The 26,880-nt window shown below is 45.5% G+C and overlaps 1 protein-coding gene across 10 annotated transcripts in view; it reads right to left on the bottom strand.

Annotated features, from left to right (window-relative positions):
• Window positions 1–26,880, bottom strand: part of mogs (mannosyl-oligosaccharide glucosidase) — a 363,745-nt gene that overhangs the window by 226,567 nt on the left and 110,298 nt on the right. For all 10 annotated transcript variants that reach the window (XM_070866460.1, XM_070866452.1, XM_070866446.1 and 7 more), the window contains 3 exons: window positions 25,175–25,541; window positions 8,571–8,791; window positions 7,435–7,628 (listed from right to left, as the gene is read on the bottom strand). In XM_070866460.1, coding sequence (XP_070722561.1) covers window positions 7,435–7,628; window positions 8,571–8,791; window positions 25,175–25,535 — 776 coding nt within the window. In that variant the 5' untranslated portion in view covers window positions 25,536–25,541. The remainder of the gene's footprint in view (window positions 1–7,434; window positions 7,629–8,570; window positions 8,792–25,174; window positions 25,542–26,880) is intronic.

Genomic DNA, 26,880 nt, shown 5'->3' with positions numbered 1-26,880 from the left:
TCAATCATTAAGGATGAAATAGCAGTGCATTTGGAAAGCAGTGATAGGATCGGTCCAAGTCAGCATGGATTTATGAAAGGGAAATCATGCTTCACAAATCTTCTGGATGTAACAAGCAGAGTGGACAAGGGAGAACCAGTGGATGTGGTGTATTTGGACTTTCAAAAGGCCTTTGACAAGGTCCCGCTCAAGAGATTGGTGTGCAAAATCAAAGCACATGGTATTGGGGGTAATGTACTGATGTGGATTGAGAATTGGTTGGCAGACAGGAAGCAGAGAGTCGGGATAAACGGGTCCTTTTCAGAATGGCAGACAGTGACTAGTGGGGTGCCGCAGGGCTCAGTGCTGGGACCACAGTTCTTTACAATATACATTAACGATTTGGATGAAGGAATTCAGTGTAATATCTCCAAGTTTGCAGATGACAATAAACTGGGTGGCAGTGTGAGCTGTGAGGGGGACGCGAAGAGGCTGCAGGGTGACTTGGACAGGTTAGGTGAGTGGGCATGGCAGATGCAGTATAACGTGGATAAATGTGAGGTTATCCATTTTGGGGGCAAAAACAGAGACACAGAATATTATCTGAATGGCGGCAGATTAGGAAAAAGGGAGGTGCAACGAGACCCGGGTGTCATGGTTCATCAGTCATTGAAAGTTGGCATGCAGGTACAGCAGGCAGTGAAGAAGGCAAATGGTATGTTGGCCTTCATAGCTCGGGGATTTGAGTATAGGAGCAGGGAGGTCTTACTTCAGTTGTACAGGGCCTTATCGTGAGGCCTCACCTGGAATATTGTGTTCAGTTTTGGTCTCCTAATCTGAGGAAGGACGTTCTTGCTATTGAGGGAGTGCAGCGAAGGTTCACCAGACTAATTCCAGGGATGGCTGGACTGTCATGTGAGGAGAGACTGGATCAACTGGGCCTTTATTCACTGGAGTTTAGAAGGATGAGAGGGGATCTCATAGAAACATACAAGATTCTGAGCGGGAGAGAAAACAGGGAATTATAGACCGGTCAGCCTGACATCAATAGTGGGTAAAATGATGGAATCAATTATTAAGGATGTCATAGCAGCGCATTTGGAAAGAGGTGACATGATAGGTCCAAGTCAGCATGGATTTATGAAAGGGAAATCATGCTTGACAAATCTTCTGGAATTCTTTGAGGATGTTTCCAGTAGAGTGGACAAGGGAGAACCAGTTGATGTGGTGTATTTGGACTTTCAGAAGGCTTTCAACAAGGTCCCACACAAGAGATTAATGGGATTGGGGGTAGTGTGCTGACATGGATTGAGAACTGGTTGGCAGACAGGAAGCAAAGAGTAGGAGCAAATGGGTACTTTTCAGAATGGCAGGCAGTGACTAGTCAGGTACCGCAAGGTTTTGTGCTGGGGCCCCAGCTGTTTACATTGTACATTAATGATTTAGATGAGGGGATTAAATGTAGTATCTTCAAATTTGCGGATGACACGAAGTTGGGTGGCAGTGTGAGCTGCGAGGAGGATGCTATGAGGCTGCAGAGTGACTTGGATAGGTTAGGTGAGTGGGCAAATGCATGGCAGATGAAGTATAATGTGGATAAATGTGAGGGTTATCCACTTTGGTGGTAAAAACAGAGAGACAGACTATTATCTGAATGGTGACAGATTAGGAAAAGGGGAGGTGCAACGAGACCTGGGTGCCATGGAACATCAGTCATTGAAGGTTGGCATGCAGGTACAGCAGGCGGATAAGAAAGCAAATGGCATGTTGGCCTTCATAGCGAGGGGATTTGAGTACAGAGGCAGGGAGGTGTTACTACAGTTGTACAGGGCCTTGGTGAGGCCACACCTGGAGTATTGTGTACAGTTTTGGTCTCCTAACTTGAGGAAGGACATTCTTGCTATTGAGGGAGTGCAGCGAAGGTTCACCAGACTGATTCCCGGGATGGCGGGACTGACATATCAAGAAAGATTGGATCAACTGGGCTTGTATTCACTAGAGTTCAGAAGAATGAGAGCGGATCTCATAGAAACATTTAAAATTCTGACTGGTTTAGACAGGTTAGATGCAGGAAGAATGTTCCTAATGTTGGGGAAGTCCAGAACCAGGGGACACAGTCTAAGGATAAGGGGTAAGCCATTTAGGACCGAGATGAGGAGAAACTTCTTCACCCCAGAGAGTGCTGAACCTGTAGAATTCTCTACCACAGAAAGTTGTTGAGGCCAATTCACTAAATATATTCAAAAAGGAGTTAGATGTCGTCCTTACTACTAGGAGAATCAAGGGGTATGGCGAGAAAGCAGGAATGGGGTACTGAAGTTGCATGTTCAGCCATGAACTCATTGAATGACGGTGCAGGCTAGAATGGCCGTATGGCCTACTCCTGCACCTATTTTCTATGTTTCTATGTTAGATGTGGGAAGAATGTTCCCGATGTTGGGGAAGTCCAGAACCAGGGGACATATTCTTACGATAAGGGGTCGGCCATTTAGGACTGAGATGAGGAGAAACTTCTTCACTCAGAGAGTTGTTAACCTGTGGAATTCCCTGCTTCAGAGTGTTGTTGATGCCAGTTCATTGGATATATTCAAGAGGGAGTTAGATATGGCTCTTACGGCTAAGGGGATCAAGGGGTATGAAGAGAAAGCAGGAAAGGGGTACTGAGGGAATGATCAGCCATGATCTTACTGAATGGCGATGCAGGCTCCTGCACCTATTTTCTATGTTTCTATGAACAATGGCAGAAAGGTAAAGAGTATCTGACCCAACGAGTCCGCCCCACACATCTGCGATATCCCATGTATTGCAACATTTTACACTCCACCCCACCCGGAGCCATGCGATCGCCTGGGAGAGGCAGAAAAAAAACAGATAAAACCCAGGTCAATTGGGGAAAGATATCTGGGAAAATTCCTCTCTGACCCATCCAGGCGATCGAAACTAGTCCAGGAGATCACCCTGGCTGTATTCTATTCCCTGCAGTAGTTACCATCGTATCTGCGCCGGCCAACAAGAGGTTATCCAGTATAATCCCAATTCCTAGCTCTCGGTCCGTAACCCTGCAGATTACGGCACTTCAAGTGCCCATCCAAGCACCTTTTAAATGTGGTGAGGGTTTCTGCCTCTACCACCCTTCCAGGCAGTGAGTTCCAGACCCCCACAACCCTCTGAGTGGAGAAGCTTCCCCTCAAATCCCCTCTACTTTCACCAACCACCTTTAACCTATGCCCCCTCGTAATTGACCCCGCCACCAAGGGAAATAGGCCCTTGCTATCCACTATATCCAGGCCCCTCAATATTATACAATTTAAGCATAACCTCCCTGCTCTTATGTTCTATGCCTCGGCCAATAAAGGCAAGCATTCCGCATGCCTTCTTAACCACCTTATCCACCTGGCCTGCTACTTTCAGGGATCTGTGAACAAGCACTCCAAGGTCCCTTTGTTCATCTACACTTCTAAGTGGCCTACCGCTTAATGTGTATACCCTTTCCTTATTAGCCCTCCCCAAGTGCATTACTTCATACTTCAAATTAAATTCCATTTGCCACTGTTCTGCCCATCTGACCAGTAGATTGATATCCTCCTGCAGTCCATGACTTTCCTCTTCATTATCAACCACACAGACAATTTTAGTGTCATCTGCAAATCTCTTAATCATACCCGCTATATTCAAATCTAGATCATTAATGTATACCACAAAAAGCAAGGGACCCAGTACTGAGCCCTGCAGAACCCCACTGGAAACATCCTTCCAGTCACAAAAACACCCATCAACCATTACCCTTTGCTTCCTGCCTCTGAACTAATTTTGGATCCAACTTGCCACTTTGCCCTGGATCCCATGGGCTTTTACCTTCGTGACCAGTCTGCCATGTGGGACCTTATCAAAAGCTTTGCTAAAGTCCATATACACTACATCATACACACTGCCCTCATCGATCTGCATGGTTACTGCTTTGAAAAATTCAATCAGGTTAGTCAAACACGAATTACCCTTAACAAATCCGTGCTGACTGTCCCTGATTAATCCTTGGCTTTCTAAATGTAGATTTATCCTGTCCTTCAGGACTTTTTCCAATAATTTTCCCACCACTGAGGTTAGGCTGACAGGCCTGCAATTACTCGGCCTAAATTAGCAGTCCTCCAGCACCATGCCTGAACCCACAGGACTCCGAAGCTGAAAGGAAATATGTTGGGGATACGCTGTGAACAATTTCTCCGTAAACATCAGTAAGATTCCCTCAGTACAATTTCCTCAGAGTTAAAGGATTTGCAGGGTCTCTCCCCATCATCATCCTAGGCAGTCCCTCGGAATCGAGGAGGACTTGCTTCCACTCCCAAAGTGAGTTCTTTGATGGCTGAACAGTCCGATATGAGAGCCACAGACCCTGTTACAGGTAGGACAGACATTCGTCGAGGGAAGGGGTGGGTGGGGCTGGTTTGCCGCGCGCTCCTTCCGCTGCCTGCGCCTGGCCTCTTCATGCTCTTTGCGTTGAGACACAACGAGCTCAACGCCCTCCCGGATGGACTTTCTCCACCTCGGGCAGTCTTCGGCCAGGGTCTCCCAGGTGTCAGTGGTGATGTCGCACTTTACTAGGGAGGCTTTGAGGGAGTCCTTACAACGTTTCCGCTGCCTACCTTTGGCTCGTTTACCATGAAGGAGCGCCCCATAAAGCATTTGCTTAGGGAGTCTCGTATCTGGCATGCGTACTATGTGACCTGCCCAGCGAAGCTGATCGAGTGTGGTCAGTACTTCAATACTGGGGATGTTAGCCTGGTCGAGGACACTGATGTTGGTGCATCTGTCCTCCCAGGAGATTTGCAGGATCTTGCGGAGACATCGTTGGTGATATATCTCCAGCGACTTGAGGTGCCATCTATACATTGTCCATGCCTCAGATCCATACAGGAGGGCGGGTATTACTACAGCCCTGGAGACCATGAGCTTGGTGGTAGATTTGAGGGCCTGGTCTTCAAACACTTTTCCTCAGAAGGTTGCACTGGCCCATTGGAGGCGATGCTGAATCTCCGCATCAATGTCTGCCTTTGTTGATAAGAGGCTCCCGAGATATGGGAAATGGTCCACGTTGCCAGGGCTGCCCGTGGATCTTAATGATTGGACGGCAGTGCTGTGCGGCGGGGACAGGCTGGTGGAGGACCTTTGTCTTATGGATGTTAAGCATAAGGCCCATGCTTTCATATGCCTCAGTGAATACATTGACTATATCCTGGAGTTCAGCCTCTGAAAGTTCACAAACGCAGGCATCGTCCGCGTACTGCAGCTCAACATCAGAGGTTGTGGTGATCTTGGACTTGGCCTGGAGGCGGCGTAGGTTAAACAGCTTCCCACTGGTTCTGTAGTTTAATTCCACTTATGCGGGGAGCTTGTTGATTGTGAGGTGGAGCATGGTGGCGAGGAAGATTGAGAAGAGGGTTGGAGCGATGACGTAGCCCTGTTTGACCCCAGTCCGGACGTGAACTGGTTCTGTAATGGATCCGTTGATAAGGATCACGGCCTGCATGTCATCATGAAGCAGGCGAAGGACGTTGACAAACTTTTGGGGCATCCAAAATGGAGGAGGACGCTCCATAGACCCTCACGGTTGACAGTGTCAAAGGCCTTTGTTAGATTGAAAAAGGCCATGTATAAGGGCTGGTGCTGCTCCCTGCAATTTTCCTGCAACTGTCGCGCTGCAAGGATCATGTCCGTTGTGCCCCGTAGGGGACAAAATCTGCATTGTGATTCCGGGAGGAGCTCCTCAGCCACAGGGAGAAGACGATTGAGGAGAACTCTAGCGACAACTTTCCCAGTGGCTGATAGCAGGGAGATTCCACTGTAGTTACCGCAGTCGGACTTGTCCCTTTTTAAAAAAATGGTCACAATCACTGCATCTCTGAGATCTCCCGGCATGCTCTCCTCCCTCCAGATGAGAGATGAGGTCATGTATCCGCGCCAACAGCATCTCTCCGCCATATTTTAGCGCCTCAGCAGGGATTCCATCCGCACACGTAGCCTTTTATTCTTAAGCTGTTTTATGGCTTTGCCTACCTCGTGTAATGTTGGAGTTTCACTGAGTTGGTGGCAGGTCACATGCTGCGGGATGGAGTCGAGAACACTCGAGTCAAAGGCAGAGTCTCGATTGAGAAGATCTTCAAAGTGCTCCTTCCAGCGGGCCCTGACAGCCTCGGTGTCCTTGATGAGTGTTTCCCCGTTTTTGGCCAGGATTAGGGTGGGGCCTTGGGAGTTTGGACCGTAGGTGGCCTTGAGTGCACCGAAGAATCCTCGCATATCGTGGCTATTGGCCAGTTGTTGTATCTCCTGTGCTTTCTCCATCACCACCTGTTCTTTAGGTCCTGGGTTTTTTGTTGGACCCGAACCTTGAGCCGTCTGTAATGTTGTTTTGCAGCTCCCGAGTTGGGTTGTTGCTTGAGGCTCAGAAATTGCGCTTGCGATCTATTAGTTCTTCGATCTCCTGATCATTTTCATCAAACCAGTCCTGATGGTCACTCAACCAGAAAACAAGTGTCTCTCCACAGGCACTGGTTTATGAGGCCTGGAGGGCAGACCAAGCGCTGTGGGCATTCAGCATCTCAGGGTCAACAAGGCACGCCAGGTTAGCTGTGAGGCGCTGGCTGTATGGGGCTCTCTTAGCTGGGTCTCTAAGTGCCCCGGCATTAACTTTTTATGCGGAACTACTCCCCAACATCCCAAGGCTAAAGAACCCCCAGTGTCTAAGGATAAGGGGTAGGTCATTTAGGACCGAGATGAGGAGAAACTTCTTCACTCAGAGAATTGTGAACCTGTGGAATTCTCTACCACAGAAAGTTGTTGAGGCCAGTTCGTTAGATATATTCAAAAGGGAGTTAGGTATGGCCCTTACAGCTAAAGGGATCAAGGGGTATGGTGAGAAAGCGGGAATGGGGTACTGAGGTGAATGATCAGCCATGATCATACTGAATGGTGGTGCAGGCTCGAAGGACCGAATGGCCTACTCCTGCACCTACTTTCTAGGTCTAGAGACAAACAAGCTACCTCAGCCTCTCAACATTAACTGTTCTTCGGTCAAGCAGCCTGATGTGGCAATACATTCAGTTTGCAGACACTGCGCAGTCTGCATATGCAATAATTCCATAGTCTGGAATGGTTCACAGTTACAAGTGTATATTATACCCCTCAACACACAGTACCTTCACTAAAAAAAACCTGAATGTAGCCTTAGATAATTGCTTCTTAAATATATATGTGAATGTGCACCTATCTGTAGAGTAGCTCCATAAGTATATATGTGAGTGTACAACTAGATGTAGAATAGCTCCATAAATATACATATGTGAATGTACACCTATATGTAGAATAGCTCCATACGTGTGGACCTTCACCATGTTTTCAAAAATATTCACCGTTTGATTGAGAGAGAGAGAGAGAGAGACACAGACAGACAGACAATCTCACCTGGCATATTTAAGGTTGCTGGATTTTAGGGCAGTTGGTGCTGGGAAGGTGATCGTGAATTTTCCCAGCTCCTCTGACGAACCTGACACTGCCAGTAGCCTCCTTTTCTCCTCAATGTATGGCTGCAGTACTCCATGTCCGTCACTAGCGACATAAAATAACAGCGATATCACCGGGTTCTCTGGGGCAGAACTCTACAATAGAAGACCAGGTTGCCTATGAAAATCACATCAACACCTCACTGTCCTATCGAAGACTGTAGGGTTCTGCCTGCTTGCTGTTTGGTCCATGTTAACCATGTGGCATCAGTGACATAGTTAACACAGGCTAATCAATTTACAAAATACAAGGCAGCTATGACACACTGGATCAGGTGGGTAAACAATAATTACCTTTCATTCTCTTTTTGGTTTTAAATCTAAGTCAACCCAATCCCCCACCATCAGCAGGGTCTAAGAGATGTTGAAGTTTCTGGTTGATACAATTCTTTAACTTAAACGTATTTTTATTAAAAAAGAGAATTTATCATTTGACAAAAAAATCCATGTGGAAGTGTGTGTGTAGTGGTGGTCACCTCAACAAAGCAAGGAACTGCTGCCCTTAAAAGTTAGGCAACAAAAGACCTCGGGAATCTCACCAGAGATTACTGAAGTTGGGTTATTCTTACTGGAAAAGAGGCTACCTCAGGATGACCTAAAAGCTCTCAGAATTATCACTGGATTCATATTGTGGGATATATAAATTGTTCACCCCAACAAAGGTTCAAAGAAGAGATTTAATTTAAAAAGGAGCAATAATTCCTTTTCCCACAGAGTTAGTGACATGAAATGAATTACCAGTGAAAGCCACTGAACACAGGAGATTAACAACTTGCCTATGCCTACTTGATTAATAGCCCGCCTTTAACGTAGTAAAACGTCGCAAAGTGCTTCACAGGAGTGTAATCAAACAAAATTTGGTACAAACCAGGCTTGTGGTGCCAAATAAACAGCTGATGAAAATTCCAACATAGTCTGTAAACCATTTCAAACATAAGAGAGTTAAGAAAAAAACATAGGTTGAAGAATACTCTATTTGAAGCTATTTTTAATGGAACTTTGATTGATTCTCATACGACTTTCAATAAATGGACATACCTGTGGTTTGGCAGTAATTCTCCACGTCCAATCTCCTCCATGCTGCCCACCAGCACGTTTCACAAACTCGGTTGTTAGTATGAAATCATTATCTTTGATTTCCTGCACTCCAAAGCTTATCCCATCGTGCATTAGCCAGCCGTAGCTGGGCAGCCGATCACCCTGCTCACAGGTATGTCGCAGATTCACCTCCGCTTTGAACTGCTGCAGCCACATCAACCCTAAGTTCAAAATAAATTCAAATACATCAACTATTGATTAGTGTCTGGAACATGTTGCAATAAATCTGAACAATTTACAATATCCAGAAAACAGTGATTCAAAAATAAAGCAATTTTGAGCAAACTCTGACAGAAAATACCAAAATGTAAGCAAGTCTCCAAACAATAGCCCATTTAAATAAAGCAATTTTGCTTCCATGCCTCAATTCGTTAGCGAGCTTATATACTCTGTAACAAGGGGAGAATTCATGTTACAACATGCGACATGCTCTTGTAGCCAGTGTATGGAGTAAGGGTTTGTTGTTATAATCTTTGGGTTATGTTATTTATCTAGATATTGGGCAGGAAAAGGTGCAGTTTGGGACTAGCAATGATCAGTGATGCTAAACTTGCAAAACTAATGAGTTTAAAAACCCAAAAACTATGACAGTCTCACTTCAGCAATGGGCAGCATAATGGAATTATCATTCAGGGGAAACTTGAGGAGTATTTACACAAAATAACTTAGTGAGTGGCAGCCAATATGGTTTCAGAAGTGGCAGTTTCTGTTTAACCAACCTCATTAATAGTTTTTGAGACAGTGGCAACTCAAGTAGACATCACAAAGCTGTACAATATTCTAAACCCAGACTCCAACAATGTTCCATACACAAGGCTGTTCCACAAGCTTATGGCAATCGGCTTCATAAGATGGTGACAGCATAGAAAGCGGCCATTTGGCCCGTCGAGCCCGTGTTGGCTCTCTGCAAGAGCACTTCAGCCAGTCCCCTTCCCCCGCCCTTTCCCATTAGCCCTGCAAACCTTTTTTCCTTCAGGTACTTATCCAACTCCCTTTTGAAAACTGTAATTGAGTCTGCCTCCACCACCTTCTTAGGCTGTGCATTCCAGATCCGAACCACTCGCCGAGTAAAAAACTTTTTTCTTGTGTCGCCTTTGGTTCTTTTGCCAATCACCTTAAATCTGTGTCCTCTGGTTCTCCACCCTTCTGCCAATGAGAACAGTTTCTCTCTATCTACTCTTTACAGACCCCTGATTTTGAACACCTCGATAGAAACATAGAAATTTACAGCACAGAAGGAGGCCATTTTGGCCCATCGTGTCCGCATCGGCCGACAAAGAGTCACACGGCCCTCGGTCAGCAGCCCTGAAGGTTACATATAAACCTATGAACAATGAACATTGACGGAAAGGCAAAGAGCACCCGGCCCAACCAGTCCGCCCCACACAACTGCGACACCCCTTATACTGAAACATTCTACACTCCACCCCAACCGGAGCCGTGTGATCTCCTGGGAGAGGCAAAAACCAGATTAAAAACCCAGGCCAATTTAGGGAGAAAAAATCTGGGAAAATTCCTCTCCGACCCATCCAGGCGATCAAAATTAGTCCAGGAGGTCACCCTGGCCGCATTCGAATCCCTGCAGTACTTACCATTATATCTGCACCGTCCAACAAAAGGTCATCCAGTCTAATCCCAATTACCAGCTCTAGGTCTGTAACCCTGCAGGTTACTGCACTTTAAGTGCCCATCCAACCATCTCTTAAAAGTGGTGAGGGTTTCTGCATCCACCAATCTTCCAGGCAGCGAGTTCCAGATCCCCACAACCCTCTGCGTAAAGAAGCCCCCCCCTCAAATCCCCTCTAAACCTTCCACCAACCACCTTAAAACTATGCCCCCTCGTAATTGACCCTTACTATCCACTATGTCCAGGCCCCTCAATGAGGTCTCCCCTCAGCCTCCTCTGTTCCAATGAGAACAAACCCAGCTTATTCAATCTGTCCTCATAACTAAGATTCTCCATTCCAGGCAGCATCCTAGTAAATCTGCTCTGCACCCTCTCTAGTGCAATCACATCCTTCCTATAATACGGTGACCAGAACTGTATGCAGTACTCCAGCTGTGGCCTAACCAAAGTATTATACAATTTAAGCATAACCTCCCTGCTCTTATATTCTATGCCTCGGCCAATAAAAGCAAGCATTCCGTATGCCTTCTTAACCACCTTATCCATCTGGCTTGCTACTTTCAGGGATCTGTGGACAAGCACTCCAAGGTCCCCTTGTTCATCTACACTATTAAGTGGCCTACCGCTTAATGTGTATACCCTTTCCTTATTAACCCTCCCAAAATGCATCACCTCATACTTCTCTGAATTAAATTCCACTTGCCACTGCTCTGCCCAGCTGACCAGTAGATTGATATCCTCCTGCAGCCCATGACTTTCCTCTTCATTATCAACCACACAGACAATTTTAGTGTCATCTGCAAATTTCTTAAGCATACTCCCTATATTCAAATCTAAATCATTGATATATATACCACAAAAAGCAAGGGGCCCAGTACTGAGCCCTGGGGAACCCCACTGGAAACATCCTTCCAGTCACAAAAACATCCAGCAACCATTACCCTTTGTTCCTACCTCTGAGCTAATTTTGGATCCAACTTGCCACTTTGCCCTTTATCCCATGGGCTTTAACCTTCGTGACCAATGTACCATGTGAGACCTTATCAAAAACTTTGTTAAAGTCCATATACACTACAACGTATGCACTACCCTCCTTCATCAACCCTCTTGGTTACTTCCTCAAAAAATTCAATCAGGTTAGTCAGACACGATCTTCCCTTAACAAATCCGTGCTGACTGTCCCTAATTAATCCTTGCCTTTCCAAATGCAGATTTATCCTGTCTTTCAGGATTTTTTCCAATAATTTTCCCACCACTGAGGTTAGGCTGACTGGCCTGTAATTACCCGGCCTAACCCTTTCTCCCTTCTTAAAAAGGGGTACCACATTAGCAGTCCTCCAATCCTCCGGCACCTTGCTCAGATCCAAAGAGGACTGGAAAATGATGGTCAAGGTCTCTGCTATTTCCTCTTTTACTTCGCTCAACAGCCTGGGATGCATTTCATCCAGGCCTGGAGACTTACCTGCTTTCAAAGCTGTTAAACCCCTTAATACTTCCTCTCTCACTATATTTATTTTATCCAGAATATCACACTCCTCCTCGATAGCAGTATCTGCATTGCCCCTTTCCTTTGTGAAAACGGATGCAAAGTATTCGTTAAGAACCCTGCCAACATCTTCTGCCTCCACACAAAGATTACCCTCATGGTCTCTAATAGGCCCTACCCTTTCCTTAGTTACCCTCTTACTCTTAATATATTTATAGAACATGTTAGGATTTTCCTTAATTTTACTAGCCAAGAATTTTTTGTAATACCCTTTTTAATTTTGCCTCTTAACTTTCTATATTCCTTTAAAGATTCTAAAGTATTTAGCCGTTGGTATGTGACATAAGCGTCCCTTTTTTTCTTTACCTTCCCCTGTAAGTCCCTAGACATCCAGGGGGCTCTAGAATTATTATTCCCACCCTTTTTCTTTTAGGGCACATGTTTGGCCTGAGCCTTCCGGATCTCCTCCTTGAATGCCTCCCACTGTTCCGACACTGATTTACCCACAAGTAGCTGTTTCCAGTCCACTGTGGTCAAATCACTCCCATCAAATCGCCTCTCATTTTTCTCTGCTCTAAGGAGATCAACCCCAACTTCTCCAGTCTATCCACGTAACTAAAGTCCCTCATCCCTGGAATCACTCTCGTAAATCTCTTCTGCACCCTCTCTAAGGCCTTCACATCCTCCCTAAAGTACGGTGCCCAGAATTGGACACAATACTCCAGTTGAGGCTGAACCAGTATTTTATATAGGTTCATCATAATTTCTACGCATTTGTACTCTATACCTCATGAAGTCCAGGATCCCGTATGCTTTTTTTAATTGCTTTCTCAACCTGCCCTGCCACCTTCAACGATTTATGCACATATACCCCCAGGTCTGTCTGCACCCACTTTAGTTTATATTTTCTCTCCTCATTCTTTCAACAAAATGTATTACTTCACACTTTTCTGCGTTAAATTTCATCTGCCGTGTCTGCCGTTCTACCAGCCTATCTATGTCCTCTTGAAGTCTATCACTATACTCACTTTATTATTCGTGCATGGGGTGAGGGCGTCACTGGCAAGGCCATGTTTGAACCCCTCCAATCTGGGTCCCGCCCCTGCCACAGGACCCAAACTACTCTCATCAAAGTCACAAATGACATTCTTTGTGAGTGTGACAAAGGTAAACTATCCCTCCTCGTCCTCCTGGACCTGTCTGCAGCCTTTGACACAGTTAACCGCTCCATCCTCCTCCAACACCCCTCCACCATCGTCCAGCTGGGTGGGACTGCACTCGCCTGGTTCCATTCTTATCCATCTCATCGTAGTCAGAGAATCTCCTGCAATGGCTTCTCTCCCCGCCCCCGCATCGTTACCTCTGGTGTCCCCCAAGGATCTGTCCGTGGCCCCTCCTATTTCTCATCTACATGTTGCCCCTTGGCAACATCCGAAAACACAGCGTCAGTTTCCACACGTACGCTGACACCCAGCTCTACCTCACCCTAACTTCTCTCAACCCCTCCTCGCTCTCTAACTTGTCACACTGCTTGTCCCACATCCAGTTCTGGATGAGCAGCAATGTTATTCAATTGAATATTGGGAAGACTGAAGCCATTGTTTTCAGTCCCCACCACAAACTCCATTCTCTGAGCCACTGACTCCATCCCTCTCCCCAACTTCTGTCTGAAGCTGAACCAGACTGTTTGCAACCTTGGTGTCATATTTGACCCTGAAATGAGCTTTCGACCACATATCCACAGCATAACTAAGACCGCTAATTTCCACCTCCGTAACATCACCCAACTCCGCCCTTGCCTCTGCTCATCCGCTGCTGAAGCCCTCATCCATGCCTTTGTTACCTCTAGACTTGACTATTCCAACATGCTCCTGGCTGGCCTCCCACACTCTACCCTACGTAAACTAGAGGTGATCCAAAGCTCGGCTGCCCCGTGTCCTAACTCGCACCAAGTCCCACTCACCCATCACCCCTGTGCTCGCTGACCTACATTGGCTTCTGGTTAGGCAATGCCTCGATTTCAAAATTCTCATCCTTATTTTTAAATCCCTCCATGGCCTCGCCGCTCCCCATCTCTAATCTCCTCCAGTCCCACTACCTCCCCCACAGATGTCTGCGCTCCTATAATTCTGCCCACTTGAGCATCACTGATTAAATTGCTCAAACATTTGTGGCCGTGTCCTCGGTCCCAAGGTCTGGAACTCCCTGCCTAAACCGCTCCGCCTCTCTTTCCTCCTTCAAGACGCTCCTTAAAACATACCTCTTTGACGAAGCTCTTGGTCACCTGCGCTAATTTGCATTTATGCGGCTTTAAAATCTCAATAATCCTGTGAAGCGCCTTGGGGCGTTTCACCGTGACAGGAGCCATATAAATACAAGTTGTTGTTGTTATTTGCCCATCCCTAGGGGATATTCATGGAGCATCCTTTTCCCGTTAATTGTTTAATGGTCCATCATGACTGGATGTGGCAGGACTGCAGAGCTTTGTTCTGATCCATTGCTTGTGGGCTCGCTTAGCCCTGTCTATAACATGCTGCTTCCGATGTTTAGCATGCACGTAGTTCTGTGTTGCAGCTTCCCCAGGTTGGCACCTCATTTTTAGGTACTCCTGATGCTGCTCCTGGCATGTTCTTCTACACTCCTCATTGAACCAGGTTTGATCCCCTGGTTTGATGGTAATGGTAGAGTGAGGGATACGCCGGGCCATGAGGTTACAGATTGTGGTGGGATACAGTTCTGCTGCTGCCCCACAGCGCCTAATAGATGCCCAGTTTTCAGCTGCTAGATCTGTTCTGAATCTATCCCATTTAGCACGGTGGTAGTGTCACACAACACGATGGAGGGTGTCCTCAGTGTGAAGACGGGAGTTAGTCTCCACACTGACTGTGCAGTGGTCACTGCTACCATGAACAGATACATCTGCGACAGGTAGATTGGTGAAGTCGAGGTCAAGTAGGGATCAAGGGGTATGGAGAGAAAGCAGGAATGGGGTACTAAAGTTGCATGATCACCATGATCTTATTGAATGGTGGTGCAGGCTCAAAGGGCTGAATGGCCGACTCCTGCAACTATTTTCTATGTTTCTATGTTTCCCTCACCACCTGCTGCAGGTCCAGTCTGGCAGCTATGTCCTTCAGGATTTTGCCAGCTCGGTCAGTAGTGGTGCTACCGAGCCACTCTTGGTGATGGACATAGAAGTCCCTCACCCAGAGTACATTCTGTGCCCTTGCTACTCTCAGTGCTTCTTCCAAGTGGTGTGTAACATGGGGGAATACTGATTCATCAGCTGAGGGAGGGCGATAGGTGGTGATCAGCAGGAGGTTTGCTTGTCCATGCTTGACCTGAAGCCATGAGACTTCATGGGGTCCGGAGTCAATGTTGAGGACTCCCAGTACCACTCCCTCCCGTATAACCACTGTTGTGCCACTTTGGGTGGGTCTGTCCTGCCAGTGGGACAGGATATACCCAGGGATGGTGATGGAGGAGTCTGGGACATTCGCTAAAAGTTATGATTTAAGAGTATGACTATATTAGGCTGTTGCTTGACTAGTCTGTGGGACAATTTTGGCACAAGTCCCCAGATGGTGGTGAGGAGAACTTTGCCAGGTCGACTGGGCTGGGTACGCCATTGTCATGTCCGTAGCTGGTGCCGAGGTAGTCTATTTTTTTAATTCTTACTTTCTCGTAGTGGTTTTGTTACAACTGAGTGGCTTGCTAGACCATTTCAGAGGGCAGTTAAGAGTCAACATTGCTGTGGGACTGGAGTCACATATAGGCCAGACCGGGTAAGGGCGGCAGATTTCCTTCCCTAAAGGATATTTAGTGAACCAGATGGGTTTTTACGACAATCCGATAGTTTCATGGTCACCATTACTGATACCAGCTTTTTATTCCAGATTTATTTAATTGATTGAATTTAAATTCCCCAGTTGCTGTGATGGGGTCTGAACTCGTGTCTCTGGATTACTGGTCTCGTAACATGACCACTGTGCTACCGTTCACTATACTTCCAACTTCTGTGTCATCTGCAAATTTTGAAATTGTGCCCTGTACACCCACATCCAAGTCATTAATTTATATCAAGAAAAGCAGTGGTCCCAGTACTGACCCCTGGGGAACACCACTGTATACCTCCCTCCAGTCCCAGAAATAACCGTTCACCCCTACTCTCTGTTTCCTGTCACTGAGACAATCCGTATCCATGCTGCCACTGTCCCTTTTATTTCACAGGCTTCAACTTTGCTGGCAAGCCTATTCTGTGGCACTTTGTCAAACGCCTTTTGGAAATCCATGTACATCACGTCAACCTTCATTAACCCTCTGTTACCTCATCAAAAAACTCGATCAAGTTGGTTTACAGTTTAGCTTTAACAAATCCGTGCTGGTTTTCCTTAATTAATCCACACTTGTCCAAGTGACTGCTAATTTTGTCCCCGATTATTGTTTCTAAAAGCTTCCCCATTACTGAGGTTAAACTGACCGGCCTGCAGATGCTGGATGTATCTTTACACACTTTTTTGAACAAGGATGTAACATTTGAAATTCTCCAGCTCTCTGGCACCACCCACCGTATCTAAGGAGGATTGGAAGATTATGGCCAGTACCTCCGCGATTTCTTCCTTCACTTCCTCAGTGTCCTCGGGTGCATCCCATCCAGTCCTGGTAACGTATCTACTTTCAGTACAGCCAGCCTTTCGAGGACCTCATCTTTATAGAAACATAGAAAATAGGTGCAGGAGTAGGCCATTCGGCCCTTCGAGCCTGCACCACCATTCAATCAGATCATGGCTGATCATTCACCTCAGTACCCCTTTCCTGCTTTCTCTCCATACCCCTTGATCCCTTTAGCCGTAAGGACCATATCTAACACCCTCTTGAATATATCCAATGAACTGGCATCAACAACTCTCTGCGGCAGGGAATTCCACAGGTTAACAACTCTCTGAGTGAAGCAGTTTCTCCTCATCTCAGTCCTAAATGGCTTAATCAAGGGGCTATAGGGAGGGAGGAACTTAATACAATCACTATCACTAATGAAGTAGTACTCTAAAATAATGGGACTAAAGGTGGACAAGTCCTCTGGACCGGATTCCTTACATCCTAGGGTCTTAAAATAAGTGGCTGCAGAGATAGTGGATGCATTGGTTGTAATCTACCAAAATTGTCTAGATTCTGGGGGGTCCCAGCGGATTGGAAAACCGCAAATCTAACACCCATATTTAAAAATGGAGGCAGACAAAAAGCAGGAAACTATAGAACAGTTAGCCTAACATCTGTCGTTAGGAAAATGCTGGAATCCATTATTAAGGAAACAGTAGCAAGACATTTGGAAAAGTATAATTCAATCAAGCAGAGTCAGCATGGTTTTATGAAGGGGAAATCATGTTCGACAACTCTGTTGGAGTTCTTTAAGGATGCAACGAGCAGAGTGGATAAGGGGGGGACCAGTGGATGTGATGTATTTGGATTTCCAGAAGGCATTCGATAAGGTGCCACATAAAAGGTTACTGCACAAGATAAAAGTTCACGGGGTTGGGGGTAATATATTATCATGGATAGAGGGTTGGCTAACTAACAGAAAACAAAGATTCGGGATAAATGGGTCATTTTCCAGTTGGCAAACAGTGACTACTGGGATGCTGTAGGGATCGGTGCTGGGTCCTCAACTATTTACAATCTATATTAATGACTTGGATGAAGGGACCGAGTGTAAAGTAGCCAAGTTTGCTGATAATACAAAGATGGGTAGGAAAGCAAATTGAGGGGACACAAAAAATCTGCAAAAGGATAGACAGGCTAAGTGATTGGGCAAAAATTTGGCAGATGGAGTATAATGTGGGAAAATGCGAGGTTATCCACTTTGGCAGAAAAAATAGAACAGCAAATTATAATTTAAATGGAGAAAAATTGCAGTGCTGCAGTACAGAGGGACCTGGGGGTCCTTGTGCAAGAAACACATAAGTAGAGGGAGCTTTACTATGTATCTAACCCCATTCTGTACCTGCCCTGGTAGTGTTCGGAGGGGGATGGACAGGGTAGATGCTGAGAGGCTGTTTCCCCTGGCTGGATAGTCTAGAACTAGCGGGCATCGTCTTAGGTTAAGAGGTCAGCCATTTAAGACAGAGATGAGGAGGAATTTCTTCACTCGGGGGGGCTGTGAATTTTTGGAATTGTCTGCCCAAGGGGCTGTGGATGTTCTCATTGAGTATATTCAAGGCTGAGATCGATAGATAGGGGAATAAAGGGATATGGGGATCAGGTGGGAAAGCGGAGTTGAGGTCGAAGATCACTCACGATCTGATTGAATGGCTTGAGGGGAGGTATGGTAAATGGAATATGGAATTTAATCCGGAGCAGGATGAGGTAATTCATTTGGGGAGGATCAACAAGGCAAGGGAGTATACAATAAATGGTAGGATACTGAGAAGTGTAGAGGAACAGAGGGACCTTGGAATGCATAGCGACAGATCCCTGAAGGTAGGACAGGTAGATAAGAACATAATAGAAACAGGAGTCGGCCATACGGCCTCTCGAGCCTGCTCCGCCATTCAATAAGACGGTTAAAGAATTTAAAGAATACATCATTTACAACAAACATACATCCCTTTAAGGCACGAAAACCCCACAGGGAAAGTGGTCCAACCGTGGCTAACAAGAGAAGTTAAAAATAGTATTAGATCAAAGGAAGAGGCTTATAATGTTGCCAAAAAGAGCAGTAAGCCTGGGGATTGGAGGGATTTTAGAATTCAGCAAAGGAGGACCAAGAAATTGATAAAGAAAGGGAAAATAGAATATGGGAGTAAACTAGCGAGAGACATAAAATGAGACTGTAAAAACTTCTATGTAAAAAGGAAAAGATTAGCTGAGACAGGAGAAATTATAATGGGGAATGAGGAATGGCAGAGAAATTAAACAAATACTGCGTGTCTGTCTTCACGGAAGACGACACAGAAAATCTCCCGGAAATAGCAGAGAACCAAGGGTCTAGTGAGAATGAGGAACTGAAAGAAATTAGTATCAGTAAAAAAATAGTACTGGGGAAATTAATGGGACTGAAAGCCGTAAATCCCCTGGACCTGAAGGCCTACATTTTTGGGTTTAAAAGAGCTGGCTATAGAGATAGTGGATGCAGTGGTTGTCATCTTCCAAAATTCCATAGATTCTAGAACGTTCCCACAGATTGGAAGGTAACTAATGTAACCCCGCTATTTAAGAAAGCAGGGAGAGATAAAACGGGTAACTATAGACCAGTTAGCCCCACATCAGTTGTAGGGAAAACGTCTGAATCTATTATTAAGGACATGGTGACAGGGCATTTAACAATAATAGGATTGGGCAGAGTCAACATGGATTATGAAAGGGAAATCATGTATGACAAATCTGTTAAGTTTTTTGAGGTTGTAACTAGCAGAATAGATAAGGGGGGGGCAGTGGATGTGGTGTATTTGGATTTCAGAAGATATTTAATAAGGTGCTACACAAGATGTTACTGAACAAAATTAGGGCTCATGGGATTGGGGGTAATATACTAGCATGGATTGCAGATTGGTTAACGGACAGAAAACAGAGAGTAGGAATAAACGGGTCATTTTCGGGGTGGTAGACTGTAACTAGTGGGGTGCCGCAAAGGATCAGTGCTGGGGCCCCAGCTATTCACAATCTGTATCAATGATTGGGATGAGGGGACCAAATGTAATATATCCAAGTTTGCTGATGATACAAAGCTAGGTGGGAATGTAAGTTGTGAGGAGGATGCAAAGAGGCTTCAAGGGGATATAGACAGGCTGAGTGAGTGGGCAAGAACATGGCAAGTGGAATATAATGTGAAGTTATCCACTTTGGTAGGAAAAATACAAAAGCAGAGTATTTTTTAAATGGTGAGAGATTGGGAAATGTTGGTGTTCAGAGGGACCTGGGTGTCCTTGTACACCAATCACTGAAAGTTAACATGCAGCAAGCAATTAAGAAAGCAAATGCCTTTATTACAAGAGGATTTGAGTATAAGATATCTTACTGCAATTATATAGGGCCCTGGTGAGACTACACCTGGAGTATTGTGTACAGTTTGGGTCTCCTTACCTAAGGAAGGATATACTTGCCATAGAGGGAGTGCTACGAAGGTTCACCAGACTGATTTCTGGGATGGGGGGATTGTCCTATGAGGAGAGATTGAGTAAACTAGGCCGATATTCTCTAGAGTTTAGAAGAATGAGAGGTGATCTCATTGAAACATACAAAATTCTTACAGGGCTCGACAGGGTAGATGCAGGGAGGGTGTTTCCTCTGGCTGAGGAGTCTAGAACCAGGGGTCACAGTCTCAGGATAAGGGGTCAGCTATTTAGGACTGAGATGAGGAGAAACTTCTTCACTCAGAGGGTGGTGAATCTTTGGAATTCTCTACCCCAGAGGGCTGTGGAGGCTCAGTTTTTGACTATATTTAATACAGGGGTCTATAGATTTTGGGGTATTAAGGGAATCAAGAGATATGGGAATAGTGCGGGAAAATGGAGATGAGGTAGAAGATCTGTCATGATCTTACTGAATGGTGGAGCAGGCTTGAGGGGCCGAATGGCCTACTTCTGCTCCTAATTCTTATGTTCTTAAGAAGGCATATGGGATTCAATCCTTTATTAGCTGAGGCATAGAATACAAAAACAGAGAGGTTATGCTTGAACTGTAAAAAACACTAGTTAGGCCACAGCTCTGGTCACATTACTGGAAAGATGTGATTGCACTATAGTGGGTACAAAGGAGATTTATGAGGATGTTGCCAGGAGTGGTGTATTTTAGCTATGAGTATAGATTAGATAGGCTGGGTTTGTTTTCTTTGGAACAGAAGAGGCTGTGAGGAGACTTAATTGAGGTGTATAAAATTATGAGGTCTAGACAGAGTGGATAGGAAGGACCTATTCCCTTAGCAGGGAGGTCAATAAGTAGGGAGCATAGATTTAAAGTAATTTATAGAAGGATTTGGGAGTTGAGGAGAACTTTTTTCACCCAGAGGGTTGTGGGGGTCTGGAACTCACTGCCTGAAAGGGTGGTCGAGGCAGAAACCCTCACCACATTTAAACAGCACTTGGATATGCACGCCTATGGACCAAAGCTGGAAAGTGCTATCAGTCTGGATAGCTTTGCTGGCCGGCACAGACACGATGGGCTGAATGGTGTCTTTCTGTGCCATAATTTTCTGATTCTATGGCCCACTCCTGCTCCTAATTCTTATGCTCTTGTAACTAAAGGCCCCCATTACCACTACTCTACTGTTTTTATGCCTTTCTGAAATTTGCTTGCAGCTTTGCTCTTCTATCTCCTTCCCTCTATTTGGTGGCCTATAGTACACACCTAGCAGTGTAATAGCTCCTCCTCCTCTTAACTCTAACCAAACAGATTTTGTCCATAAACTCTCAAGTACATCAGTCCTTTCTCGTGCTGGAACAGTTTATTTGATCAATACTGCCACCCTCCCCTTTTCTCCTTCCATATTTCTACTGAATACATTCAGTCAGGAATATTCAAAAAGGAGTTGGATGTAGTTCTTACTACTAGGGGGATCAAGGGGTATGGAGAGAAAGCAGGAATGGGGTACTGAAGTTGCATGTTAAGCCATGAACTCATTGAATGGTGGTGTAGGCTCAAAGGGCCTACTCCTGCACCTATTTTCTAGGTCTATGTTCCTATTAAGTGTCCATTCCTCCCTTTGCTTGAACCAGGTCTCTATTATTGCCACTATATCATAATCCTGTGGAAGTATAGGCCATTTTGCACTGCCAATTTCTGCAGGAAAGAAGCTAGTCACCCCAATTGTGTTACAATCGGCCAGGTGCAGGCTAAACTAGTGAATCAGCCAGACATTAGCAAAACAAAGGTCATTGAATTCAGCTAGACATTCAGCCAGACATTAGACTTACTGACACGATCACCACAGACTTACTGGAGCCAACTCGACAGTTTAGGTTAGAACAGAACAGGCAGTAGAAGGGTATAAAGATATGCAGGTTCGGATAGACCATAGCAAGAACCTAGGAGCAACACTCGGCAGAAGCAGGTACCAGGGAAGAGACCTTGACGGAACAGAGTTAGGACGGGACTGATCATCCGCGGACCTATTGGGTAACTATAAAGTATAAGTGGTGAGTCTTGTATTTTTTCTATATTAAATGAACATTAACGGTACCGCCATTGTCTGCTGTGTTATTTGATATTTAACTCAGGAACCGTCGCAGGCAACTACTAGCCACACGACTAGCAAAATTGCCGTTTGAGCAACAATCCCATCTGGCAACTTGTGCCGACAGCTCAACAATCTTATTTACACGTTCCATTGATTTACACACATGCACTCCAAACCCATCTTAGTCTGTCTCACAATTCCCCCCCACCTGATCCTCCTATTTCTGAACTACTCTTCATTATCATGCTGGTCGTCTCCCCCAGTCCTCTGTGCACTTTGTCTCTCCTCTTTAATGTTTCATCCTGGTGCCCAACCCCCAGTCAAATTAGTTTAAACCCACCCCCGTAGCACTGGTTAACCTCCTCAAGAGGTCATTGGTCCCTGCCCTGTTAAGGAGCAACCCCTCCACCTTGAACAGGTCCCTCTTATCCCAGAACTGGTCCCAATGCCCCAGGAATCTGAAGCTCCCACTCATGCACCATTTCTCCAGCATTAACCTGCTGTTGCTATACTCACTAGTACTGGGAGATTACCACCTTGGAGGTCCTCCTCTTTAGTTTGCTCACTAGCTCCTGAAACTCTTCTTTCTCAACCTCCTTCTTTCCCGTCATGGTTTCCAGCATGGACCATGACTTCTGGCTGTTCCCCTTCCCCCCCAAAAATATCCTGCACATTCTCAGTGATGTCCTTTACCCTGGCACCCGTGAGGCAGCACATCATTCTTGAATCCCCTCTGCATTTCTACACTTTGCTGTGCTTACCTGTGCAGTCATTTGCCCCAAGGTGTTGTGGATGTGCTCAGACTACACTGGTATCCAGCACTGAAAACTGGTTAGGGAGCAACACACTGCTGGAGGGTTCCTCAATTGCCAGTTTCTTTCTCCTGTGCTGGATGGCCACCCACTTACTATCCTCTTGAACTCTATGTAGTTGTGGGGTGACCACCTCTCCAGGAAACTTCCAGCCTCCCGCATGCCCTGTAGTGACTCCAGCTGCTCAAGTTCAGAAACCCTGAGCTCAGGCTCGAGCAAGCAGAGGCTCTACCTGTCCACGCAGTTATCGATGACACAAAGTGTCCTCGAGTTCCCACATGGCACAGGAGGTGCAGAAAAGGGATCTCCGCTGTCCTACCTGTGCAAACGATAGTATAGTATATGATACAGCTTTCCAACCCCAACCTGGACTCTCACTTCTTGAAAAAAGAATCAATGAGATTGGTTTCTGAAACACAATGTTAGTTATGTTTCTAGAGGACGTCAAACTAAGGGCAGTAGAGTCTGCGAAGGAATGATGAGAAGGCCCAGCATCCTTTCAGGACAATTAAGGAAGGGCAATAAATCCAGCTTTGCCAGTGTCACACACATGCCTAGAACAGATGTAAAAACTTGGGAGATGGCCAATATCACTGTTACAAATTGTTAAAAATAAAACCCTTGGACGTTCTATTCCTATTCTGTTTTGATTGCTATCCTATTGAAAGAGGTGGCTATAGAGATAGTGGATGCATTGGTTGTCATCTTCCAAACTTCCGTGGATTCTAGAATGGTTCCCGCAAATTGGAAGGTAGCTAATGTACCCCGCTATTTAAGGAGGGAGAGAGTAAACAGGGAACTGCAGGCCAGTTAGCCTGACATCAGTAATAGGAATAAACGGGTCATTTTTGGGTTGGCAGACTGTAACTAGTGGGGTACCGCAAGGATCGGTGGGTCCCAGTTATTCACAATCTATATCAATGATTTGGATGAGGGACCAATGTAATATATCCAAGTTTGCTGATGATACAAAGCTAGGTGGGAATGTAAGTTGTGAGGAGGATGCAAAGAGGCTTCAAGGAGATACATACAGGCTGAGTGAGTGGGCAAGAACATGGCAAATGGAATATAATGTGGAGAAATGTGAAGTTATCCACTTTGGTAGGAAAAATACAAAAGCAGAGTATTTTTTAAATGGTGAGAGATTGGGAAATGTTGGTGTTCAGAGAGGCTGTGTGTCCTTATACACCAATCACTGAAAGTTAACATGCAGCAAGCAATTAAAGCAAATGGTATGTTGGCCTTTATTACAGGAGGGTTTGCGTATAAGAGTAAAGACATACTGCAATTATATAGGACCCTGGAGTATTGTGTACAGTTTGGGTCTCCTTACCCAAGGAAGGATATAGTTGCCATAGAGGGAGTGCAACAAAGGTTCACCAGACTGATTCCTGGGATGGGGGGATTGTCCTATGAGGAGAGATTGAATGGACTAGGCTGATATTCTCTAGAGTTTAGAAGAATGAGAGATGATCTCATTGAAACATACAAAATTCACCCAGAGCTTGACAGGGTAGATGCAGGGAGGATGTTTCCCCTCGCTGGGGAGTCTAGAACCAGGGCTCAGTGTGTCAGAATAAGGGGTCGGCTATTTAAGACTGATGAGGAGAAATTTCTTCACTCACAGAGGGCGGCGAATCTTTGGAATTCTCTGCCCCAGAGGGCTGCGGAGGCTCAGTCTTTGAGTATATTCAAGACAGGGGTCGATAAATTATTGGATATTAAAGGGAAAAAAGGGATATGGGAATAGTTCAGGAAAGTGGGAGTTGAGTTAGAAGATCAGCCATGATCTGATTGAATGGTGGAGCAGGCTCGAGGGGCCGAATGGTCTACTGCAGATCCTATTTCTTACGTTCTTTTTCTGAAGCCAGTTTCCATTCAGTGCAAAACTTCAGCAATGTGGCATCCTCTCAATAGCTTTTTAAATGTGCAAATATTTAGCAATTGCATTGCTGGTCATCCACTTCAGTCGTGGATTTAAAAATCCCAGGTTAGTTAAACACGGACAGCTTTTCCTCAATTCATGCTGTGTCTCCGTGAACATGTGGCACTTTTCCCACTTAAATAGTTATTTAATATTTGAATCGAGTAAAACTTGTCATTCAACCTCTAAAACTTATATTTGAGTTTTCAGTGCAGAACAGCACTGTAAATTAGAGTAACAGGACATACTATATTCTTAACAAAATTAAGAACTTGAGAGGGTGTCCATTTCCATAGGAACAGGAGAGGATAGCCATTTCCATAGGAACAGGAGAGGATAGCCATTTCCATAGGAACAGGAGAGGATAGCCATTTCCATAGGAACAGGAGAGGATAGCCATTTCCATAGGAACAGGAGAGGATAGCCATTTCCATAGGAACAGGAGAGGATAGCCATTTCCATAGGAACATGGGAATGAACATGAATTTGCCAGGTTACTGAGGTCAGACCATGATTGTCTTTACCTGTTACAATTGATTTCTGGCTCCTGGTTTTCATTCCAAAGTATACCCGAGGTCGGTAAGATCCCCAGTATTTCTCTGGTGACAATGCTGGACTAGTACTGTTGCTGTTCAATATCCGTAATGAGGGGTGAGGCGTTATGATTCTGTTAGCAAGCCAGGACCTCATGTAAATAGCATAGCAAAACCAGACGCAGCTCACGATGCACAGTACAATTGCTATGTTGATAAAGATATTCCCCAAATTGGACTTTTTCTTCTTTTCCTTGGTTGGAGGTTTCTTGTGAAGTACAGCATTCTTTCCATTTTTCCCATCCACTTTGGAATCAATCGGCCTCTCCTTTTTCAGCCTCTGCCGTGCCATGCTTCACTGTGGGGAGAAGAGCAGGAGGTATTTCAAAACACTAATCATTTCAATACATCAATACGCAGTCTTCCTATTCTCCAAACCCAGCATGGATAAAATGGGGACCAATAAGAAACTTTAAATAACACACCAAAAGATTGCCAAAATAACAAACACATCCTTCCAACATCAATCAGTCTTGGTACCAAACACAGGGCTATCAGCAGGACAAGGATTGGCAGCAGAGACGGCAAGGAGTGACATCACAGGCCTGCAAATAAGTGATTGGTGGGCGAGTATTAGCATTTTATTATCTCTAATGTAATTACAACAACTTGTATTTATATAGCGCTTTCAACTTAGTGAAACTAATCAAAGCGCTTCACAGGATTGTTATGTGATAAAAATGCAGCACCGAGATACACAAATAAAACTTAGCGCAGGTGACCAAAAGCTTGGTCAAAGAGGTCGTTTTTAAGGAGCATCTTGAAGGAGGAGAAGGAGAGGCGCGGAGAGGTTTAGGCAGGGATTTCCAGAGCTTGAGGCATAGGCAACAGAAGGCACGGTCACCAATGGTTAAGCGATAATAATCAGGGATGCTCAGGAGGGCAGAATTAGAGGAGCGCAGAGATCTCGGGTGGTTATGGGGCTGGAGATTAGAGAAAGGGAAGCCAATGTAGGCAAGCAAGCACAGGGGTGAAGGGTGAATGGGACGGTGCGAGTTAGGACACGGCAGCCGAGTTTTGGATCACCTCTAGTTTACTTAAGGTAGAATGCGGGAGTCCAGTCAGGAGTGCACATTATATAGTTATATTAACTGATAAACTAATCAATATACTGATATGGTGGCAAGTAGCATGCTGCGGGTTGGAGTCGAGAACACTTGTGTCAAAGGCAGAGTCTCAATTAGAGAGATCTTCGAAGTGCTCCTTCCAACGGGCCCGGACTGCCTCGGTACCCTTAATGAGCGTCTCCCCGTTCTTGGTCAGCAGTGGGGTAGGACCTTGGGTGCTTGGGCTGTAGGTGGACTGAACTGCGGTGAAGAATCCTCGCACGTCATGGCTGTCAGCCAGCTGGTAGATCTCCTTTGCTTTCTCCACCCACCATATTTCTTTAAGTTGCAGGTTTTTTGTTGGACCTCAGCCTTCAGCCATCTGTAGAGCTGCTTTGCTGCACCAGAGTTGGGTTGTTGCTTTAAGTTCAGAAATGCCCTGTGCTTGCGGTTTATTAGCTCCTGAATCTCCTGGTCATTCTCATCAAACCAGTCCTGGTGTTTCCCGGTTGAGTGACCGAGCGTCTCTTCGCAGGCACTGGTTATGGAGGCCTGGAGGGCAGACCAAGCACTGTGGGCACTCTGTGTCTC

This window comes from Pristiophorus japonicus, chromosome 2 (assembly GCF_044704955.1).
Source record: "Pristiophorus japonicus isolate sPriJap1 chromosome 2, sPriJap1.hap1, whole genome shotgun sequence".
Classification (NCBI taxonomy): Eukaryota; Metazoa; Chordata; class Chondrichthyes; family Pristiophoridae; genus Pristiophorus; species Pristiophorus japonicus.
The sequence above is the reverse complement of the archived record's forward strand: the minus strand, read 5'-3'. Positions and strand labels throughout refer to the sequence as shown.